The sequence below is a fragment of the Eretmochelys imbricata genome, chromosome 10 (genome assembly GCF_965152235.1).
Source record: "Eretmochelys imbricata isolate rEreImb1 chromosome 10, rEreImb1.hap1, whole genome shotgun sequence".
Taxonomy (NCBI): domain Eukaryota; kingdom Metazoa; phylum Chordata; order Testudines; family Cheloniidae; genus Eretmochelys; species Eretmochelys imbricata.
The window spans coordinates 30,896,742-30,918,358 of NC_135581.1; the positions used below are offsets into that span (position 1 = coordinate 30,896,742).

Here is a 21,617-nt window from a genome sequence, read left to right on the forward strand (position 1 = left end):
TGGCCTTCTTGGCAACAAGGGCACACTGCTGACTCATATCCAGCTTCTCGTCCACTGTCACCCCTAGGTCCTTTTCCGCAGAACTGCTGCCTAGCCATTCGGTCCCTAGTCTGTAGCGGTGCATTGGATTCTTCCGTCCTAAGTGCAGGACCCTGCACTTATCCTTATTGAACCTCATCAGATTTCTTTTGGCCCAATCCTCCAATTTGTCTAGGTCCTTCTGTATCCTATCCCTCCCCTCCAGCGTATCTACCACTCCTCCCAGTTTAGTATCGTCCGCAAATTTGCTGAGAGTGCAATCCACACCATCCTCCAGATCATTTATGAAGATATTGAACAAAACTGGCCCCAGGACCGACCCCTGGGGCACTCCACTTGACACCGGCTGCCAACTAGACATGGAGCCATTGATCACTACCCGTTGAGCCCGACAATCTAGCCAGCTTTCTACCCACCCTATAGTGCATTCATCCAGCCCATACTTCCTTAACTTGCTGACAAGAATACTGTGGGAGACCGTGTCAAAAGCTTTGCTAAAGTCAAGAAACAATACATCCACTGCTTTCCCTTCATCCACAGAACCAGTAATCTCATCATAAAAGGTGATTAGATTAGTCAGGCATGACCTTCCCTTGGTGAATCCATGCTGGCTGTTCCTAATCACTTTCCTCTCATGCAAGTACTTCAAGATTGATTCTTTGAGGACCTGCTCCATGATTTTTCCAGGGACTGAGGTGAGGCTGACTGGCCTGTAGTTCCCAGGATCCTCCTTCTTCCCTTTTTTAAAGATTGGCACTACATTAGCCTTTTTCCAGTCATCCGGGACTTCCCCGGTTCGCCACGAGTTTTCAAAGATAATGGCCAATGGCTCTGCAATCACAGCCGCCAATTCCTTCAGCACTCTCGGATGCAACTCGTCCGGCCCCATGGACTTGTGCACGTCCAGCTTTTCTAAATAGTCCCTAACCACCTCTATCTCCACAGAGGGCTGGCCATCTCTTCCCCATTTTGTGATGCCCAGCGTAGCAGTCTGGGAGCTGACCTTGTTAGTGAAAACAGAGGCAAAAAAAGCATTGAGTACATTAGCTTTTTCCACATCCTCTGTCACTAGGTTGCCTCCCTCATTCAGTAAGGGGCCCACACTTTCCTTGGCTTTCTTCTTGTTGCCAACATACCTGAAGAAACCCTTCTTGTTACTCTTGACATCTCTCGCTAGCTGCAGCTCCAGGTGCGATTTGGCCCTCCTGATTTCATTCCTACATGCCCGAGCAATATTTTTATACTCTTCCCTGGTCATATGTCCAACCTTCCACTTCTTGTAAGCTTCTTTTTTATGTTTAAGATCCGCTAGGATTTCACCGTTAAGCCAAGCCGGTCGCCTGCCATATTTACTATTCTTTCGACTCATCGGGATGGTTTGTCCCTGTAACCTCAACAGGGATTCCTTGAAATACAGCCAGCTCTCCTGGACTCCTTTGTCTGTACAAAGTGCAAGCTGGTCTCCATATTGGAAGAGAAGATTGAAGGTCTGGAGCAACAGATAACGACCCTGCGTTGCATACGAGAAACTGAGGATTTTCTGGACAAAACTCAAGATAGGCTTCTAGGGGCACAAAGCTCTAAAGATATAGAGCAGGTTGCACAGAGGAGCCAAGAGGCCAGTGAAGAAGCTTGGCAACATGTGACCTCCAGAAGAGGTAAGCGGAATGTCCGGGTTCCAGTAACACAGACACAGGTAACTAACCGCTTTCATGTTCTCTCCGCAGGTACCGTTGCGGAGAGTGGACCAGATGATATGTCTGGGGCGAGAAAGCAGAAGGAGACTCCGCTGGTTGGAAGGCATGAGATGCGATGTCCTGAGGTTGGGGGTTCCACGACCACCACTCCCAAGAGGAGAAGGCGGGTGGTGGTGGTCGGGGACTCTCTCCTCCGGGGGACTGAGTCATCTATCTGCCGCCCTGACCGGGAAAACCGAGAAGTCTGCTGCTTGCCGGGGGCTAAGATTCGCGATGTGACGGAGAGACTGCCGAGACTCATCAAGCCCTCGGATCGCTACCCCTTCCTGCTTCTCCACGTGGGCACCAATGATACTGCCAAGAATGACCTTGAGCGGATCACTGCGGACTACGTGGCTCTGGGAAGAAGGATAAAGGAGTTTGAGGCGCAAGTGGTGTTCTCGTCCATCCTCCCCGTGGAAGGAAAAGGCCTGGGTAGGGACCGTCGAATCGTGGAAGTCAACGAATGGCTACGCAGGTGGTGTCGGAGAGAAGGCTTTGGATTCTTTGACCATGGGATGGTGTTCCATGAAGGAGGAGTGCTGGGCAGAGACGGGCTCCATCTTACGAAGAGAGGGAAGAGCATCTTTGCCAGCAGGCTGGCTAACCTAGTGAGGAGGGCTTTAAACTAGGTTCACCGGGGGAAGGAGACCAAAGCCCTGAGGTAAGTGGGAAAGAGGGATACCGGGAGGAAGCACAGGCAGAAATGTCTGTGAGGGGAGGGCTCCTGCCTCATACTGGGAATGAGGGGCGATCAACAGGTTATCTCAAGTGCTTATATACGAATGCACAAAGCCTTGGAAACAAGCAGGGAGAACTGGAGGTCCTGGTGATGTCAAGGAACTATGATGTGATTGGAATCACAGAGACTTGGTGGGATAACTCACATGACTGGAGTACTGTCATGGATGGTTATAAACTGTTCAGGAAGGACAGGCAGGGCAGAAAAGGTGGGGGAGTAGCACTGTATGTAAGGGAGCAGTATGACTGCTCAGAGCTCCGGTACGAAACTATAGAAAAACCTGAGTGTCTCTGGATTAAGTTTAGAAGTGTGTGCAACAAGAGTGATGTAGTGGTGGGAGTCTGCTATAGACCACCGGACCAGGGGGATGAGGTGGATGAGGCTTTCTTCCGGCAGCTCACGGAAGCTACTAGATCGCATGCCCTGATTCTCATGGGTGACTTTAATTTTCCTGATATCTGCTGGGAGAGCAATACTGCGGTGCATAGACAATCCAGGAAGTTTTTGGAAAGCGTAGGGGACAATTTCCTGGTGCAAGTGCTAGAGGAGCCAACTAGGGGGGGCGCTTTTCTTGACCTGCTGCTCACAAACTGGGTAGAATTAGTGGGGGAAGCAAAAGTGGATGGGAATCTGGGAGGCAGTGACCATGAGTTGGTTGAGTTCAGGATCCTGACGCAGGGAAGAAAGGTAAGCAGCAGGATACAGACCCTGGACTTCAGGAAAGCAGACTTCGACTCCCTCAGGGAACGGATGGCCAGGATCCCCTGGGGGACTAACTTGAAGGGGAAAGGAGTCCAGGAGAGCTGGCTGTATTTATGTATGTGATGTATGTATGTATGTGAACCTCTCAATGACCCTCTGACGTATGCAGCGCCAGCAGATCCTGGAGCTGTGCACTAGCTTTGCACCAGTGTTCTTAGCCACCCCAGGCCAGATCAAACGGGCATACCACTCCATTGACACAGGTAATGCTTGCCCAATGAGAGCCCAACCATACTGGGTGGCTCCTCAAGCCAAAACTGCTATAGAATGGGAAATCCAGGACATGTTACAGATGGGTGTAATCCATCCCTCTAACAGTGCATGGGCATCTCCAGTGGTTCTAGTTCCCAAACCGGAGGGGGAAATACGCTTTTGCATGGACTACCGTAAGCTAAATGCTGTGACTTGCCCAAACAACTATCCAATGCCACACACAGATAAGCTATTGGAGAAACTGGGACATGCCCAGTTCATCTCTACCTTAAACTTAACCAAGGGGTACTGGCAAGTACCGCTAAATGAATCTGCCACGGAAAGGTCCTCCTTCATCACCCATGTAGGGCTGTATGAATTTAATGTTCTCCCTTTCGGGCTGCAAAATGCACCCACCGCCTTCCAAAAACTTATAGATAGTCTCCTAGTGAAATTGGGAAAATATGCAGTCGCCTATCTTGACGACGTTGCCATCTTTTCTGACTCATGGGCAGAACACCTGGAGCATCTCCAAAAAGTCTTTGAGCGCATAAGGGAGGCAGAACTAACTGTTAAGGCTAAAAAGTGTCAAATAGGCCTAAACAAAGTAACTTACCTTGAACACCAGGTGGGTCAAGAAACTATCAACTCCCTACAGGCCAAAGTAAATGCTATCCAAAACTGGCCTGTCCCAAAGTGAAAAAAACAGGTCCAAGCCTTCTTAGACTTGGCCAGATATTACAGGCGATATGTACCGTACTACAGCCAAATCGCTGCCCCACTAACAGACCTAACCAAAAAGAAAGTCAAATGCAATTCAGTGGACTAAAAAGTGTCAAAAGGCGTTTAACCAGCTTAAAGCAACACTCATGTCTGACCCTGTGCTAAGGGCTCGAAACTTTGACAAACCTTTCCTAGTAACCACAAATGGATCCAAGCATTTGGAAGGACTAGATCAAGAGTTCCATCCTGTCATGTTTCTCAGCAAAAAACTGTCTGAGAGGGAAAGCCACTGGTCAATCAACAAAAGGGAACGTTATGCCATTGTGTACGCTCTGGAAAAGCTACGCCCATACATTTGGGGACGGCATTTCCACCTGCAAATCGACCATGCTGCACTGAAGTGGCTTCATACTGTCAAAAAAAAATAACAAAAAACTTCTTCAGTGAAGTTTAGCTCTCCAAAATTTTGATTTGAAAATACAACACATTTCAGAAGCTTCTAATAAGGTGGCTAATGCGCTCTCCGGTAAAAGTTTCCCAAAATAAACTGGTTAAAATTGTCCTTAAAATGTGGAAAATATTGTTAGTTTTTATATAATCAGTAGTATATCTGAAGTTGCATGTGTCTCATTAACGCCGTTTTCTCCTAAAAATCTGGAAAGAAATCACAGCCAGTGTGGAACAGGCTGTCCACCACTATCTGTGATTTGGGGGGCGTGTCATAAACATAAAGGGAAGGGTAACAACCTTTATGTATGCAGTAATATAAAATCCCTCCTGGCCAGAGGTTACCTGTAAGGGGTTAAGAAGCTCAAATAACCTAGTTGGCACCTGACCTCAAGGACCAATGGGAAAGGAAGATACTTTCAAATCTCGGGGGGTGGGGGGAAAGGCTTTGTTTGTGCTCTTTGTGTGTTCTCTCAGTTAGAGAGAGAGAGGGAGAGACCAGGGGCAGAAAAAAAAAACATCTCTTAAGAACCTGCCTGAAAAAGCATCCAGAATTACTAAAATAGTAAGTAAAGTTGGGAAAGGCGTCAGATTATCTTTTGTTTTAGCTTGTGCATTTTCCCTATGCTGGAGGGAGGTTTATTCCTGTTTTTGTAACTTTGAAACTAAGCCTAGAGGGGAATTCTCTGTGTCTTAAATCTTTTTATTTTTCCCTGTAAAATTACCTTCCATCTTAATTTTACAGAGGTGATTCTTTTACGTTTTTTAATAAAATTCTTCTTTTAAGAACCTGATTGATTTTCTGTGTCCTAAAGACCCAAGGGTTTGGGCTGTGCTCACCTGTACCAATTGGTGAGAATATTATTCTCAAGCCTCCCCAAGAAAGGGGGTGTAGGGGTTTGGGGGGATATTTTGGGGGAATAGGAACTCCAAGTGGTTCTTTCCCTAAATCTTTGTGTCATAAATATAAAGGGAAGGGAAACCCCTTTAAAATCCCTCCTGGCCAGAGGAAAAATCCTCTCACCTGTAAAGGGTTAAGAAGCTAAAGGTAACCTCGCTGGCACCTGACCAAAATGACCAATGAGGAGACAAGATACTTTCAAAAGCTGAGAGGAGGGAGAGAAACAAAGGGTCTGTGTCTGTGGTCTGTCAGTACGCTGCTTTTGCCAGGGATAGACCAGGAATGGAGTCTTAGAACTTTTAGTAAGTAATCTAGCTAGGTATGTGTTAGATTATGATTTCTTTAAATGGCTGAGAAAAGAATTGTGCTGAATAGAATGACTATTTCTGTCTGTGTGTCTTTTTTGTAACTTAAGGTTTTGCCTAGAGGGATTCTCTATATTTTGAATCTAATTACCCCGTAAGGTATCTACCCATCCTGATTTTACAGAAATGATTCCTTTATTTCTATTTACTTCTATTTCTATTAAAAGTCTTCTTGTAAGAAAACTAAAAGCTTTTTCATTGTTCTCAGATCCAAGGTTTTGGGTCTGTGGTCACCTATGCAAATTGGTGAGGATTTTTACCAAACCTTTCCCAGGAAGTGGGGTGCAAGGGTTGGGAGGATTTTGGGGGGAAAGACGTGTCCAAACTGCGTTTCCCAGTAAACCCAGTTAGAGTTTGGTGATGGCAGTGGATATTCCAAGGACAAAGGATAAAATTAATTTGTACCTTGGGGAAGTTTTAATCTAAGCTGGTAAAAGTAGGTTTAGGAGGTTTTCATGCATGTCCCCACATCTGTACCCTAGAGTTCAGAGTGGGGGAGGAACCTTGACACTTTGTCTAATTCACTTGGTGATGGCAGCATACAGTCCGTCCAAGGAAAAGGGATTTGTGCCTTGGGGAAGTTTTAACCTAAGCTGGTAAAAATAAGCGTAGGGGTCTTTCATGCGGGTCCCCACATCTGTACCCCAAAGTTCAGAGTGGGGAGGGAAACCTGACATGTGCCAAGTACAAATCTGCCTGAACTTGGTGGGTATGTACTCAGTCCATATCAGATGTGCCTCCACTGCCACTATGTGTGCTACGACAGCTACACTAATCTTTTTTTCTTCCAGTCCACTAGAACTTCTCCCCTATAACAAGTTTTATTAAACATTAACAATCCATGGAGTCCCTCAGCCAATTCTTTTAAGTCTCTTGGCTGCAATATATCAAAAGCTGCAAATTTTAAAATGTTTAATTTCAGTAGCTGCTGTTTAACATCCTCCTTAGATACTGTTGTAATGGAAATATTTCATCATTGTATGATGTGAATACTTCATCCAAATTCTTTCCAAATACAGGATGGAACTATTTATTGAACATTTTTCTTTTCTGCATCTGTATTAACAGCTTTATAGATCTAGTTGGGAATTGTATTTATTTTCTGCAAAAATTTCAATTTTTTTAAATTTTTGTTTAAAATTTTCACTGAACTTTTTGTGCTTTCATCACAAAACTGAAAACCAAACACTTGTTAGTTTTTGAAACTTTAAAACTAAATTTTCCATTTTCCAGGTTTTAAAACCAATGTTTAATAAGACCCTGCAAAATTTCAGTGAAAATTTCTTGTAAAGATTTCTGTTTCATTTAAAAAAAGGAGGGGGGGAACATCTCTAGTGAAAAAGTTTGGACAAGCATTACAATTTTACCATCTCAGTCTAGTAATGGATGTACACTATTGCTAAGATTTCTTGTTCCTGATAATTTTTAAAAAATTCCTTTGTGTTCTTACCTTGACCAAGCATGGATTTTTTTTTCACTATACCTTTAGCATCCCTTATCAAATGTCTGCATTTCTTAACAATTAATATAAATTAGAAGTTATCAGCATCTTTCTTTTCTATATGTTATATTTTAATTTTCTCATTTGCTGCTTTACCTTCCCCTCTAAAGTAGGATTTTTTAAAAAACTGATTTACCTTTCTTTTGTGATTATGGCTCTTTGGACATCTAGTACAATGTTCTTAAATTACTATCATTTACATTTTTCTTTTTAAATTTATCCTCCTGGTTATCTGGTCCACTTAATACTAAAGATCCCTGTTACTCACCCTGGCTGATTTATATGTTTTTTTGTTTTCCAAGTATCCCTTGTCTGTGTTTCATCAACAATTATTTTACCATGTTTTCCTTTCTTCATAATTCTTTAATCTTGTTTTTTCTCTTTTTCTTATTCAGGATGGTTTTAGAATTATAGGAAGTAAATATAAGAAATCAGAGCAATAGCAGTGTAATAGTAGCTTGTTATTCTAGAACAGCTGTCATTCTGATACTTTGCATTCTACTCAGAATCCTAGGACACTGAAAGTGTTAACATTTTACTATGGCTTGTGTAGCTAATTAATTATCGTTGTTAAACCCCACAGTAATTTTTGGGGTCTCTGCAGCATTTTGCTGTTTTCTTCTATTAGTATTGCATTTTTGGTCTCAGTGTTTTTACTAGAGTAGTTAAAATTGAAAGAAAATGACTCAAAACCTTCACTCGGTACCTTTCAGCTGTCTGTACGTTAATTATGTAATGTTAGGCTGAAATGGACTCTTCTCTATTAGCTAGGACAGGCATGCCATCTCGGGATCACTTACTAGCCATACTATTGGTCCCCTCAGGGTACATCACATTCAAAGAGGCAGTTAATTGGTTTGGTGGGTGGGTGCTTCAGAGGAGTGAAATCATCTTATCTCTGTGGCTGCCTAAAGAAGAAAGGTCAAACACCCATCTCCCAGCCCTGAGATAAGCTTCCCTTCCAGAAACAACAAGCCTTTTCCTGTAGCTGAAGTAGCAAATGTGGAATCTGTTTTCATTTACAGCGATAAATGAGTGTGACAGGCAGAATCCCTGATCCAGTGGCAGTGGCTCTTTGTGAGAGACACTAGCAAAATTGCAGTGGCAGCAGCCTGCTTTTGTAACCAGGGGTGGTAGTGGGGCTCAGGCTTTGCCTTCAGAAATGTTGTAGAAATCCAATGTATGAACAGCTAAGGGAGGCAGGGTGGAGGTGCCCCCCCCCCATGTTCTTGAGCCCCTTTCTGTTGAACTTACTGTTCACTGCCCCCCCAATGATGATATAGTCCTTCCCTTTTCCCCAGTGCAGCTGGAGGAGCCGGTAGTCTCACCTTGTGTCAGTGATAGCCCCCTCCTTCCCTGTCTTGAGAGGTGCCCCCTTGCCCTCCCCCCCCTCTTGGCACCCTCCTCTTCCGCCTGCAGCCTAGTGGGGAGAAGCGGTCGACCCTTCCCTTCGCCCCCCCCACCCGGTGTTCATTCCCGTCCCCATTGACCATGGCGGGGAATGAGGTGGGTGGGGGCCCCTCAGGTTGACCCTGCCACACCTCCTTCGCCTTTTCTCCCGTCCCCCTCTGTGGTCCCCATCTCAACTGCTGCTGCCGGACCACCTGTCATCACCCCTGCTGGGGCACTGGCAGCAGCAAACACAGGGGCGGACTCCGTTGCTGCCATGCCCCTTGTCCCCTCCAACTCTAGAGGAGCCCCTCTCCCAGCTGGCAGGAGGGGCCAGGGGAATAAGAAGGGCAAAGGCCCCGCCAAGAAGGCTAAGCCCTCCATGGTAAGGGCTGCCCGCTCTGCCGCGGCTCTGCCATCGGCCACGGTGTCCCTCCCTCCTCTCCCTGTTATTCCCTCCACCAGCTCTGCGGGTGTCCCTCTCCTGGCCCCCAGGGCATACGCCCAGCTGGCGACTGTCCCCATTTGCACCCACTTCCTTTCTTGTGCCTGCCCACTTCCCGGAACCCAATATCAGGACCCTCTTGCAGCCGTCCAGACTGAGCCTCGGTACTGTGGACACGCTCCGCCGACTACATGCACTTAGAGCACTTGTGTGGAGACACACATGCTCAACTGTATAAAACCGCTTTCTACAAAACCGACTTCTATAAATTCGACCTAATTTCGTAGTGTAGACATACCCTGACTTTGTCACACTAGCCTCTGATGAGCAGAAGCTGGGAATGGGCGACAGGATGGATCACTTGATGATTACCTGTTCTCTTCATTCCCTCTGGGGCACGTGGCATTGGCCACTGTTGGAAGACTGGATACGGGGCTTAGATGGACCTTTGGTCTGACCCGTTATAGCCGTTCTTATGGTTTGCTGGAATGACTTTTTCTGTTCAAATTTCTGTTCTGGAAGCAGTCCTCTGGCCTCTGGGAGATGGGCTGTGTGACCCAACGTGGCATTTCCACCTCGAGCATCTATACAACTTTGATAACTATTCCTTTGCCTAGCAAAATGACCTGTATGGAGCTGTTTGACATTTTTTCAAAGAAAAGTTTTTTTCATCAATAATATTTTTTTCAGATAAAATATTTGTTCATAAAAATTATTTGTCAAAAACATTTTAAATGAAAAATTATGAAACACCTTTTTCATATTTTTGACTTTTTTGTTTCAAATTTATTGCAAAATTCCAACCTTGTCTCAGGTTTTCACTCCCCTCACCCTTTTTTCTCCACTGGAAAAGACGGCAAACAACAAAAAAAGTGGGAGAACGTACATTTTAAGACACTTTTCCACTCACCCCTCCCCACTTTTGTACTAGAAAAGAGGAGGGGAAGTGTGAGTGCATTTTTTCCCTCCTTCTCCCCCTTTTTCCTTGGTCTGTTTTTGCTACTAATGCAACAGAATGAGAAATGTCTAGGGGTTTGAATGAGTGGTCTGTAAGAGTTTTGATTTTCCCTTTTTTTCCCTCTTTTTACCATAGAGTTTTCTCATGTTTGGATAAGTTAGAGTGACAGAGTTGCATAGTTTCACTTTTACTTTTAAAATGGCTTTTGCCAACAACTTGAACAACCTCTTCCTTACCATGGCTCAAGACCAGTGCTCCATCCTCCGCCTCCTCAACTGTCAGCTGCCTTTGATCTCATGGACCACGCTCTCTTTCTTGAAATCTTGACCTTTCTTGGCTTTTATGACCGCTTCCTCCCCTGGTTTTCCTCCTACCTCTTCAGCTGCTCCTTCAGCATGTCATCTGGAGGATTCCTCTTAGGGTGACCATAGGTCCCATGTTGGCCAGTACCCTTCGCGACTTTTTTGGCAAAAGAGGGCATTTTTGTCAAAAAAGTGAGGTGCAGTGCGGAGAAACGTGTAGGGGGTGAGTGGAGATGCCAGCCCTGTGCAAGGGGGAGATTGGGCTGGAGGCAGGGGAGGAAGAGTTCCAGTGTGTAGGGCGGCAGGCAGTGTTCCAGTGACCAGAGACAGCCTCAAGCAGGGGGCCGGCAGGGTTCGAGTGACCAGTGACAGTCTTGGGGGGCACCTTGGGGGTAAGCTGCTGGGGCCAGCCCTATCGGGAGGTGGGGGGAAGCTTGGACCAGCCCCACATGGACACTGTCCTATTTTCCCTTTGGGAAATATGGTCACCCTAATTTCTCCTCCTCCTCACTTCAACTTTCTATGCAGGTCTCATGAGGATCCATATCCTCTGCACACCCCTTTCCTTTTACAGTTTGGTGATCTCATTCAAAAACAAAGCTTCAGCTACCATCTTTACATTGACTCGTAGATCCACCTCTTCTCTGTACCTGTCTCCTTCTCTCTAAACCAAATCTTGGCCTCTCTCTCTGACATCTCCTCGTGGATGTCCAGCTGTCAGCTTAAACTCAAACTGGTCAAAACTGAGCTCTTAAACGTCTCCCATCCTTCTCCTTTCTCACTCTGCCTGGACAACTTCACCATCCTCTCTGCCACTCAGGCCCATAATCAGGGTGTCATCTTCAACTCAGCCCTCTTTCTAGACCAGGGGTTGGCAAACTTTTTGGCCTGAGAGCCACATCTGGATATGGAAATTGTATGGTGGGCCATGAATGCTCACGAAATTGGGCGTTGAGGTGTGGGAGGGGGTGAGGGCTCTGGCTGTGGGTGTGGGCTCTGGGGTGGGGCCAGGGATGGGGTTTAGAGGTGCAGGAGGGGGCTATTGGCAGGGGGTGGAGCAGAGGGGTTTGCAGTGTGGGAGGGAACTCTGGCTGAGGCAGGGGGTTGGGGTGTGCGGGTTCCATGGTGGGGCCAGAAATTAGGGATTCAGGGTGTGTGAGGGGGCTCTGGGCTGGGGCAGGGGGTTGGGCTGTGGGGGGGTGAGGGCTCCAATTGGGGGTGCGGGCTCTGGGGTGGAGCTGGGGATGAGGGGTTTGGGGTGCAGGAGGGTGCTCCGTACCGGGATTGAGGGGTTTGAAGGGCGGGAGGGGGATCAGGGCTGGGGCACAGTGTTGGGAGGAGGTTAGAGGTGCAGGCTCCAGGTGGCACTTACCTCAAGCAGCTCCCGGAAGCAGCAGCATGTCCCCCATCCGGCTCCTGTGTGGAGGTGCAGCGCCAGCCAGGCGGCTCTGTGCGCTGCCCCATCTGCAGCTCCCATTGGCCACGGTTCCCAGCCAACGGGAGCTGCAGAGCCAGCGCTTGGGGCAGGGGCAGGGGCAGTGTGCAGAGTCCCCTGGCTGCCTCTACGGGTAGGAGCTGGAGGGGGGACTTGCTACTGCTTCCGGGAGTTGTGCGGAGCCACAGCATGCATGGAGCGGGGCAAGCCCCTGACCCCGCGCCCCAGCAGGAGCTCGAGGGCTGGATTAAAAGATCTGATGGGCCGGATGCGGCCTGCAGCTGTAGTTTGCCCACACCTGTTCTAGACCAATCAACTCAGGTCATGTCTAAATCTTCCTGCCCAACATCTCTGAGACCCAGCCTTTCCTCTCCGTCTGCACAGCTAGAACTTTCACCAAGGCCCTCTTCATGTCATGGTGTGACTACTGCAACATCCTGTTCCGTAGCCGGGACTAATGTAATCTTGGCCCACTTACCTCCATCCAAAAGGCTACTGCAAAGTTCATTTTTCAGCCTCCTCGCTCCAACCACATCCCTGCTCTCCGCACATCCCTCCACTGGCTTCCGCCTTCTCCACTGCCTCAAAAACAAACTACTTTTTTTTTTCTTCCAAATATATCTTTCTTGACCTATCTCACCCACCTATCATCTCTTAAATGTGGTCGAGCTGTCGACCCTCAGCTCCACTCTGCAAAGGAAGCCACTCTCGAGTGCTCCTTAGTCCAGTTTTCTTCTATCATGCCACCCCCAAAGGCCTGGGTTGAGCTCCCTGTTTACAAAGCCACCTCACTGCTCCTTCAAATCCCTCTTTAAAGCTCCTCTGCTATGAGGGCTACAAAACAAGGGCTAGGCCAGGCTACTTGTGTACTGTGACTGCTGCTTGTCACTGTGATCATAGTTGGCGTCTCGCTGCTTCCTTGTCCTCCTCTGCCTGTGTGTCTGAACCTACCGGCCATTCTTTTCTTAGACTCAGACGGTAAACTCTGTGTGCGCAGAATGGGGTCCAATCCTTCTCTGACTGGGCTGCTAGGCACTACCCCCCAGTACTGCTCATGCTGCTGCTACTAGCTCCCTTTGAGGCACAAAGTTGGGCAGACTCTAGGGCTGACCTCAGGAGCCATGTTGAGCCCTGCAGCCTCACGTAGGTTTCTATGCTGGTGCCAGTGCAAGGACGACTCTGGGTCTGTGACTGTCTGTAAGATACTAAGCAAAGCCCTCAGCAGAAAGGAATCTGGTAGGAAGGTGGCAGCGTAGCTAGGATCCTGGTGTATGCTGGCTGTACGACAGGTAGAGCAGAGCTAGCAAGGTCCTCATTGTGTCTTCCAGTTTCTCCTCTTTCACCATTTCCAATGGTTTACTGATGCTCCCTTACCAGCACATTTGAGTTTTCCAGGTACAGTGAAAAGGAGAAAATGACTTTTGTTGCTAGGTCAATTTCATGCATCATTGGCCTTTTTTTACATGGGCTTTTTCTGCAAAAAATGCCTCATTATTGTTATCACCAATTCTGCTTCATTGGCATTAGCGGAGGTGTGTGCTAGGATTGACCAGGATCCTCCAGTCACTACTTCTGGGAGGCTTGCTCTGAGCAGGAGGGGTTGAGTAACTAAGGCAGACAGAGAGCTAGGCTGGTGCAAAGGGACCACAGGACAGGTGTAAAACACCCCTCCACCTTCCTTGGAATACCCCCTGCCACAGGGAGGCTCTGCACCACCCTGGTTGGAGCACCAGATGCCAGGGCAGGTCTGTGACCACTGATTCTGTGCCCCTGCAGTGCATTGCATAGTGGCCATTGCAGCAGGGGTACAACAGAAGACCTTATAGCTCCTGAACAGATGCATCATTCTGTGCCCCGTCTGTCAGCAGCATGGGGGGCAGGAGGGGAGAACTGGACCCTGGCAGTCAAAAGGTAAATTGCTTCTCCATAATCATGTTCTCAACTCCCAAGAGAGGAAGGGAATGTGGGAGCTCATATGGGTGAGGAAACCCCATATAGACAGGCTGGAGGGTCAGACCATGTGGGAGCAGAGCATGGTGGATGGGAAAGATTGGCAGATTAATAGCCAGCTCTCGGTGCATGGTCTGTTAGCGCCTGAAGGGGGAGTGACTGCAGTACCCATCGTTGGAAGCGAGAGAAGACAAAGCAAAACCAAATCAACTTCTGTCTCTTAAAATAAATCCTTTTCTTTTAAAGGTGAAAAATGTCGAAGTTTTATTGACCTTGCCCCGGCTTCTGAGAAAGGTAAGACAAATAACAATTGAGGATTCTTCCCACTTGCCCCTTTGCAGATATTACTATTATTTTTTCATATTTCTTCAGTGCCATAAGGTGCATTCTCATAAAAATACAAGAGGCTCTTACAATAGAAATTATACGATAGCTGGACAAGAAAGGAAGTGGGACATAAAGCGAGAAAGAACATCCAATCAGTCCTTCCCTACCTGTGAGGCAAGTGCTTATGTGGGAATTTTGTAAGGTCTTGTGTAGTGTTCTCCAGGTCCATCTCCTCCTGAGGAAACCCAGTGCTGTCCAGTAAGTCAAACTATAAACCACAGCTCGGAAACAACTTCTTAAGCCCCAGCAATGGAGGAGAGGAGCAGCACATTTGTGTTGTTTTCACAGGCCAGAAGGATTTGCATACAGAGCAAGCAGCAGTGTCACAGGCATTATTGTTCATTAAATATTGGTTGTGGGAGATTTGCTTGTTTGTTTGCGAGGCAGAGAAATAAAAAGATGAGCCAACAGCACTGAGAAGGGACTGGCTGTAAAGATCTTGTTCAACCTGACATATGGAGTTCTGGTTTGTCAATTTCTTCAGGATTTCAAAATCACCTTCTCCAGCTGGTGAATATAGCTGAACCACTCATTAATAGTGATCATAATGTAATTAAATGTAATATTGCTGTGGGGAAATACAAACCCACCACAGAAGCATTAAAGTTAAAAAAAAAAAAAAAGGGGGGGGGGGAACTTCAGAAAACTGAGGCAGCTAGTTAATTGGATATTAACAGGAATGTTCACAAAAGTGAAATCCCAGCAAGCTGCAGGGAAACTTTTTAAACACACCCTAATAGAGGCTCAAGTTATATGTATACCCCAAATAATAATAATAAAAAAAAAAAGCAACAAGACCAAAAAAATGCTGCCATTGCTAAACAGAGTAAAAAAAGAGGTGGTTCGAGACAAAAGGTCATCTTTTAAAAATTGGAAGTAAAATTCTTCTGAGGAAAACAGAAAGAAAGAAAAACTGTCACAAGTCAGGTGTAAAAGTATAATTAGGCAGATCAAAAAAAGAATTTGAAGAGCAACTAGCAAAAGACACAAACTAACAGCAAAATTATTTTAAGTACTTCAGAAGCAGGAAGCCTGCCCAGCAGTCAGGGGGGTCCCGGTCTATTGAGGTGCTAAAGGAGCATGCAAGGAAGACAAGGCCATTGTGGAGCAGCTAAATTAATTCTTTGCATCAGTCTACTCTGCAGAGGATATTGAGGGAGATTCCCACCCCTGAGCCATTCTATTTAGGTGACAAATCTAAGGAAATGTCTCATTTGAGGGGTCGGTAGAGGAGGTTTTGGAACAAATTGAGAACTTAAACAGTAATAAGGCACCAGGCCCAGATGGTATTCACCCAAGAGTTCTGAAGGAATTCAAATAAGACACTGGAGAACTACTGACTGCGGTATGTAACTTATCACTTAAATCAGCCTCTGTCCCAGATGAGTGGCAGATAACTCATGTTACACCAATTTTTTGAAAAGGTTCCAGAGGCGATCCTTGCAATTACAGGCCAGTAAGCCTGACTTCAGTACCAGGCAAATTGGTTGAAACGATAGTAAAAAAACAAAAAACAGAATTATCAGACATGCAGATGAACACAATATGTTGGCAGAACCTACACAGCTTTTGTAAAGGGAATTCATGGCTCACCAACCTATTAGAATTCTTTGAGGGGGCAAAAAGCACATGGACAAGTGTGATCAAGTTGATATTGTATACTTGGACTCTTAAGCAAAGTGGGTAGTAATGGAATAAGAAGGAAGATCCTCTCCTAAATCAGTAACTTGTTAAAAGACAGGAGACAAAGGGTAGGAATAAAAGGACAGTTTTCACAGTGGAGAGAAATAAATAGCTTTGGCGGGGGGGTGGGGGGGGAGGAGCTGTACTGAGGCCTGTGCGATTCAACATATTCATAAGTGATCTAGAAAAAGGGGTAAACCGTGAGGTTGCAAAGTTTGCAGATGACACAAAATTACTCAAGATAGTTAAGTCCAAAACAGACTGAAGAATTACAAAGGGATGCAACAAAATAGATGAAATTCAGTCCTGTTACGTGAAAAGTAATTCACATTGGAAAATATAATCCCAACTATCCATACAAAATGATGGGGTCTAAATTAGCTGTCATCACTCAAGAAAGATCGAGGAGTCACTGTGGATAGTTCTCTGAAAACGTCATCTGCACAATGTGCAGCGGCAAGCAAAATAGCGAACACGGTTAGGAGCCATTAGTTTGTCTTATCTGTCCCTTTCCTATCATAATGCCGCTATATACAGCCACCCACAGCTTGAATACTGTGTGCAGTTCTGGTCCCCCCCATCTCAGAAACGAGGTCTTAGAACTGGAAAAGGCATAGAGAAGGGCAATAAACAATCATTAGAGCCATGGAACAGCTTCCGTATGAAGAGAGATTAAAAAGACTGGGCCTGTTCATCTTGGAAAAGATACTGAAGGGGGGATGTGATAGAGGTCTATAAAATCATGATTGGTGTGGAGAAAGTGAATAAGGAAGTGTTATTTACCCCTTCACATCACACAAGAGTCATCCAATGAAATGAATAGGCAGCAGGTTTTAAACAAACCTAAGGAAGTACTTCACACAATGCACAGTGAACCTGTGGAACGTGTTGCCAGGGGATGTTGTGAAGGACAAAAATATAACTGGGTTCAACAAGGAATTAGATAAATTAATGGAGGACAGATCCATCAATGGCTACTAGGCAAGATGATCAGGGATGCAGCCCCATGCTCTGGGTCTCCCTAAATGTCTGACTGCCAGAAGCTGGGATTAGATGACAGGGTTGGATCATTTGGCAACTGCCCTGTTCTGTTCATTCCCTCTGAAGCCTCTGGTACTGGCTACTGTTGGAAGATAGGTGACGGGGCTATCTGGCCTATTGTCTTGAGCCAGTATGACTGTTCTTCTGTAATATAACATGATTTAAACTGCTTTCCCTGGGGTCCTCATACTAATTTACATATACTTCTGCCTGTCCCACCATCAGCTGGATTTGAACCACTCAGGTGCATAACACAGTCCTGAATTACCCCAGGTCTAGGAGTAACTGGGGTACTGGAGAAGGGGGAAAATAAAGGAAAGCATGCTTTTAACTTCTCTGCAGAGCAGCCCATAAAAGGAGCTAGAGCATGCACTTCATCGCTGGGTTAGATAACTGCAAACTGGCCCTAGAATACTAGGTAGCAGGATTCCTGGGTTCTGGCTCTGGGAGCAAAGTACGTGACTTGTCTGAGTGCTGGAAGTACAGCATCTGTTTGGGTAGGTCTTTGTATCTGCAGAAGCTACTTGTCATAGAAAGGAATTCTGCCTTTTTGATATGTTCAAGTTCTTAATGGCCCTGCTGGACAGAGTCTACAATGAACATCAGAGACCTTCTTTGTAGTCTATGTCCAAGCAATGAGTTTTGAATTTTCATTAACATTCTTTGAAGATATTTTGCAGCAAAGGGTGTTTGAAGATGAATCCCAAAGGTTTGTTGTCTGTGTCCACGTGGATATGATCATGTCCCAGGACACACTGGTCAAACTTGGTGTATGTAAACATAATGGCTAGGCATTCTTTCTGTGTTTGAGCACAGCTTTGCTGTCCGAGATAATCCTAGACAAGGCAAATGGCACAGGCTGGCCAGTCTGTAATAATGCTGCGTTCACGGGCTTCACATTGAATAGTTACAGGATCCTTTACATCATAACGTTTTAGGACTATTATTTAACCACTAACTTTTTGATCTGTATTGTTGCTGTGGGGATTTCCAATACTAACCAGTATCTGCAGTGGTCGGACTGCTAAGGTGTTCGCTGACCTGGGGGAGGTATGGCAGGAACTTGGACAGATGATGAGCACACAATAGAAAGCACTGTATGCCTTTCACAGGTGAAAACGACAGACACATTAGGGAGAGCTTATCACGCTTTTAGGTTGACTGGCTAGTCTCTACCCAGGCCCTCAAAGGTTCTGGACACATGTTGCTTATTGAAAGAGATGTGACTCTGGATCCATAGGCACCAATGGGGGTGGGGTGGGGTGGACAAATGGTGGGTGCTCAGGACCCACCATCAGCACCCCCCAGCACCTCCTGCCCACTGTGGATCAGCTGTTAAGTGGCATGCAGGAGGCACGGGGGGGGGGGGGGTGGAGGAGCAAGGTTGGGGTGGAGTAGGGGTCAAGCACCCCCAGAAAGGAAGAAGTTGGAGTTGTCTGGATCAGTTTCTATTTTATAAACTTAAGATTTTTAAATGAACTAAAATAAAAATCAAGGAAACATATCTCCATAGCTAAGCTATTATTAATACTAAACTAAGAATAAAACTATCAAAATAGAATCAAATCCAGAAACCAAACAAGTGAATCTCAATATTAGGTGGGAATGAAATCACCAAATTAGTATTAAAAATATAATCAGTGCTATATAAACTCTAAGAGGCGGCACAAGAAGGTGGCTGCCCATTTGGTTATAAATCCTAACTAGCTAATTTTACCAAAAATCAAATGTATCATTTGCACCTGGTTAACGATGAAACCAAATGCTTATCATCTTAACCACAACTTCAGTCAATTATACAGCTTCCTTCTTAGATGTCAGTTCTTATGTAGGGGGCTGACCCTTTCTTCCCCTGCCACAGATATAATAATACATACTTTAACAGAACACCATTACTAAGCAGAAGTTTAATAAATCTTATTTACTAGACAATCATTACAGGGGACAGTCTCAAGTCTTTTAGGCACAGAAGACATTCTGAGTATCTTCATGAGACAATATTTAGAGCTGTTAACATCTGGGACACTTCTCTTTCCGGCATCTTCCACATGTGGGCTTTTTGCTCTCTCTCTCTCTGAAAATAAAAAGGCAGCTAGGGCATCTTGCAGCTAATGAAAAAGACAAAAATAATAAAAGGAAAAGTATGATATTTAAAATGAAATAGAGGCTTCACAGTCTCTCCAGAGCTCAGTGTCTTCTGGACCCTCACCCAGAGTCACTTCCTGTGCCTCTTAGGCTATGACTGCACTTTCAAGCGTACACAGTTACTTGTCCATGTACTGCTAGAGCATGTACTCTGTACCTGCACGGTAACAGCCGAAGACTCACCGGTGCAGCGCCTCCTGCTGGTCATTTGGGTATTAGCTCTTTTCCAGCCTCAGAGTGCCCTCTGCTGGCCAGTGTCTCGCCTGCCTCAGGCCCCCCGCATGTCCCTCCCAGACCCTGGTGCCCTTTACCTCAGGGTGCTGCCCCACCACAGTGCCCCCATGCTCTGGTCTCCCCTCCCAGGGGAACCCCCAACCCTCTAAGCCCACCTTGCCTCAGTGGCTACTGCCAGTCATCATCTAGCCTCCTTTCCCTGGGGCAGATTGCAGTCTATAATAGCCACTCATCATTGGCAAGGGGGTAGGATCTGCTGCCCTTGCCTACCTCCGGGCTGCCCCTCTGCAGCCCCAGTACCTTTCATAGGCCTTCAACAAGGCCTGCAGCCTGGGGGTTGACCAGGCTGGAGCTCCCCAGCTCCCTTTGCCCTTCCTCAGCACTGCTCTGCTTCAGGTCCCTTGCTCCCAGGCAGCTAGCCTTTCCCCCTCCAGGGCTAGGGTGAGACTCCTCCAGCTCCTAGCCCTCCAGCCCTTTTATCATGGCCAGCTGGGCCCTGATTGAGTTGGCCACACCTGTAGTCAGCTACTCTCTCTCATTCCTTTTATCCCAGCCGCAGCCCTCTCCAGGGCTGCTTTTAACCCCTGTTCTGCTGGAGTGGGGCAGCTGCCCCACTACACCACACCACATGGCCACAGATGCTGTGCTGGGCATGAGTATATGCTGTGCACTGTTGAGTGCCCTCATCCACCCTGCATCTGTTCGGTACGCAATGTTCATGGTAACGTTTCAGGAGCAGTATCCCAGAGTTCTGTGCGTCACAGGAGACATTCTAGGAACTGCCTTGCTTCACATTGCTGGAACTATATCTTCATGCATTTGACAACGGCACCTCTCTGTCATCTCTCCCTTCTGCCAAAATGTGTTGGAGCCATGGAGCAAGTCTATGATGATGTCGTTCTGCTCCTGCTTGTGGGACAAATGTTCATGCAGTGCAGTACTGGTTACTGGACAGAATCAGTCCAGAAAGATTTCAGATGGTGAAGATGGCTGACCCAGAAGAGGAATGAAAATCCACTTTGGTCCCATTGAACAGATGTTTTCAATGCCGGGATTGCAATGGTATGTTTGCAGGTGGATTGCCGCTTCTGGCCCCGGAGAATCAGCATGGTGTGGTGGGCTTGTTGTCTTGGACACCGAGGAGGATGAAGAACTTCTGAATGAGAAAGCAGAAATTCATGGACTTGTGCAAGGTGCTTGCCCCAACCCTCCAGGGCCAGTCCTCTCACTTTTTGCAAACCCATAGTACAGAAGCAGGTGGCTATCACCCTTTGGAATCTGGCAACATCTGACAGCTACCAGTCTGTTGTAAGCCAATTTGGGAAGTCAACTATTGGGGCGGTCTACCAGGCTATATCAATAGTGAAGTCTACACACGAGTCGTAAAAGCACCGCTCAGCGTCACATATCTTCTGTTATTTTACTTTTGTTTCCTGTCACTGTATTATCACAAATTATTAACAAAGACATAAAGATGTGTCCACTAAATTCTCTTCTGGTTTTCATTGTGGTGCTTTGGATGCAACAGTTATATCACAGCTTACTTTGTTGTCAAGGTAGCAAATTCATGAGTAGGGGGGCTGGAAGGGTTTGGTGCAGGGATGAAATTGTTTGCAGTTCTGTGGTACCAGATTTTTAATAAATCACCATCATGAGCTGTTTTCAGAGTAACATGAATTTTCATGAGCTGTGAATTCTGCTACCCTCTTCCCAGCCTCTGGGAAGTATCATGTTGATTATACTCCAAAAACAAGATGCGCACACAAGGGAAGTGAATAGAAATTTTTACTTACATACACATATCAAATTTTTTTTTAAAACAGGAACAAATGAACCAAAAAAGAAAAAAAATCCCAGAGGTATGGGCAAACGTTAATGTCTGTGGAAATGTCTTCTTGCTCTTCCCCTCCCCCTGGAGGAAGGGATAGCTCAGTGGTTTGAGCACTGGCCTGCTAAACCCAGGGTTATGAGTTCAATCCTTGAGGGGGCCATTTAGAGATCTGGGGCAAAAATTGGGGATTGGCCCTGCTTTGAGCAGGGGGTTGGACTAGATGACCTCCTGAGGTCCCTTCCAACCCTGAGATTCTATGATAAAGGGCAGGTAGAAGGGGACAACTATGGATTATGGTGCAGGGGGACTAACAGGGACTCTCTGTATGGGGTTTGGGGGCTGATCCCAGGCTGGGCTACAGGGACAGGATGGAGCCCATTGTCTCCATGCTCCAGGGAGTTCCCCTGAG

General features: G+C 46.3%; 1 protein-coding gene across 1 annotated transcript in view; it reads left to right on the top strand.

Annotated features, from left to right (window-relative positions):
- Positions 1 to 21,617, top strand: part of GSG1L (GSG1 like) — a 118,624-nt gene that overhangs the window by 27,079 nt on the left and 69,928 nt on the right. The window contains exon 2 of the mRNA XM_077828796.1: positions 14,134 to 14,181. Within this exon, the coding sequence (XP_077684922.1) occupies positions 14,134 to 14,181 (48 nt within the window). The remainder of the gene's footprint in view (positions 1 to 14,133; positions 14,182 to 21,617) is intronic.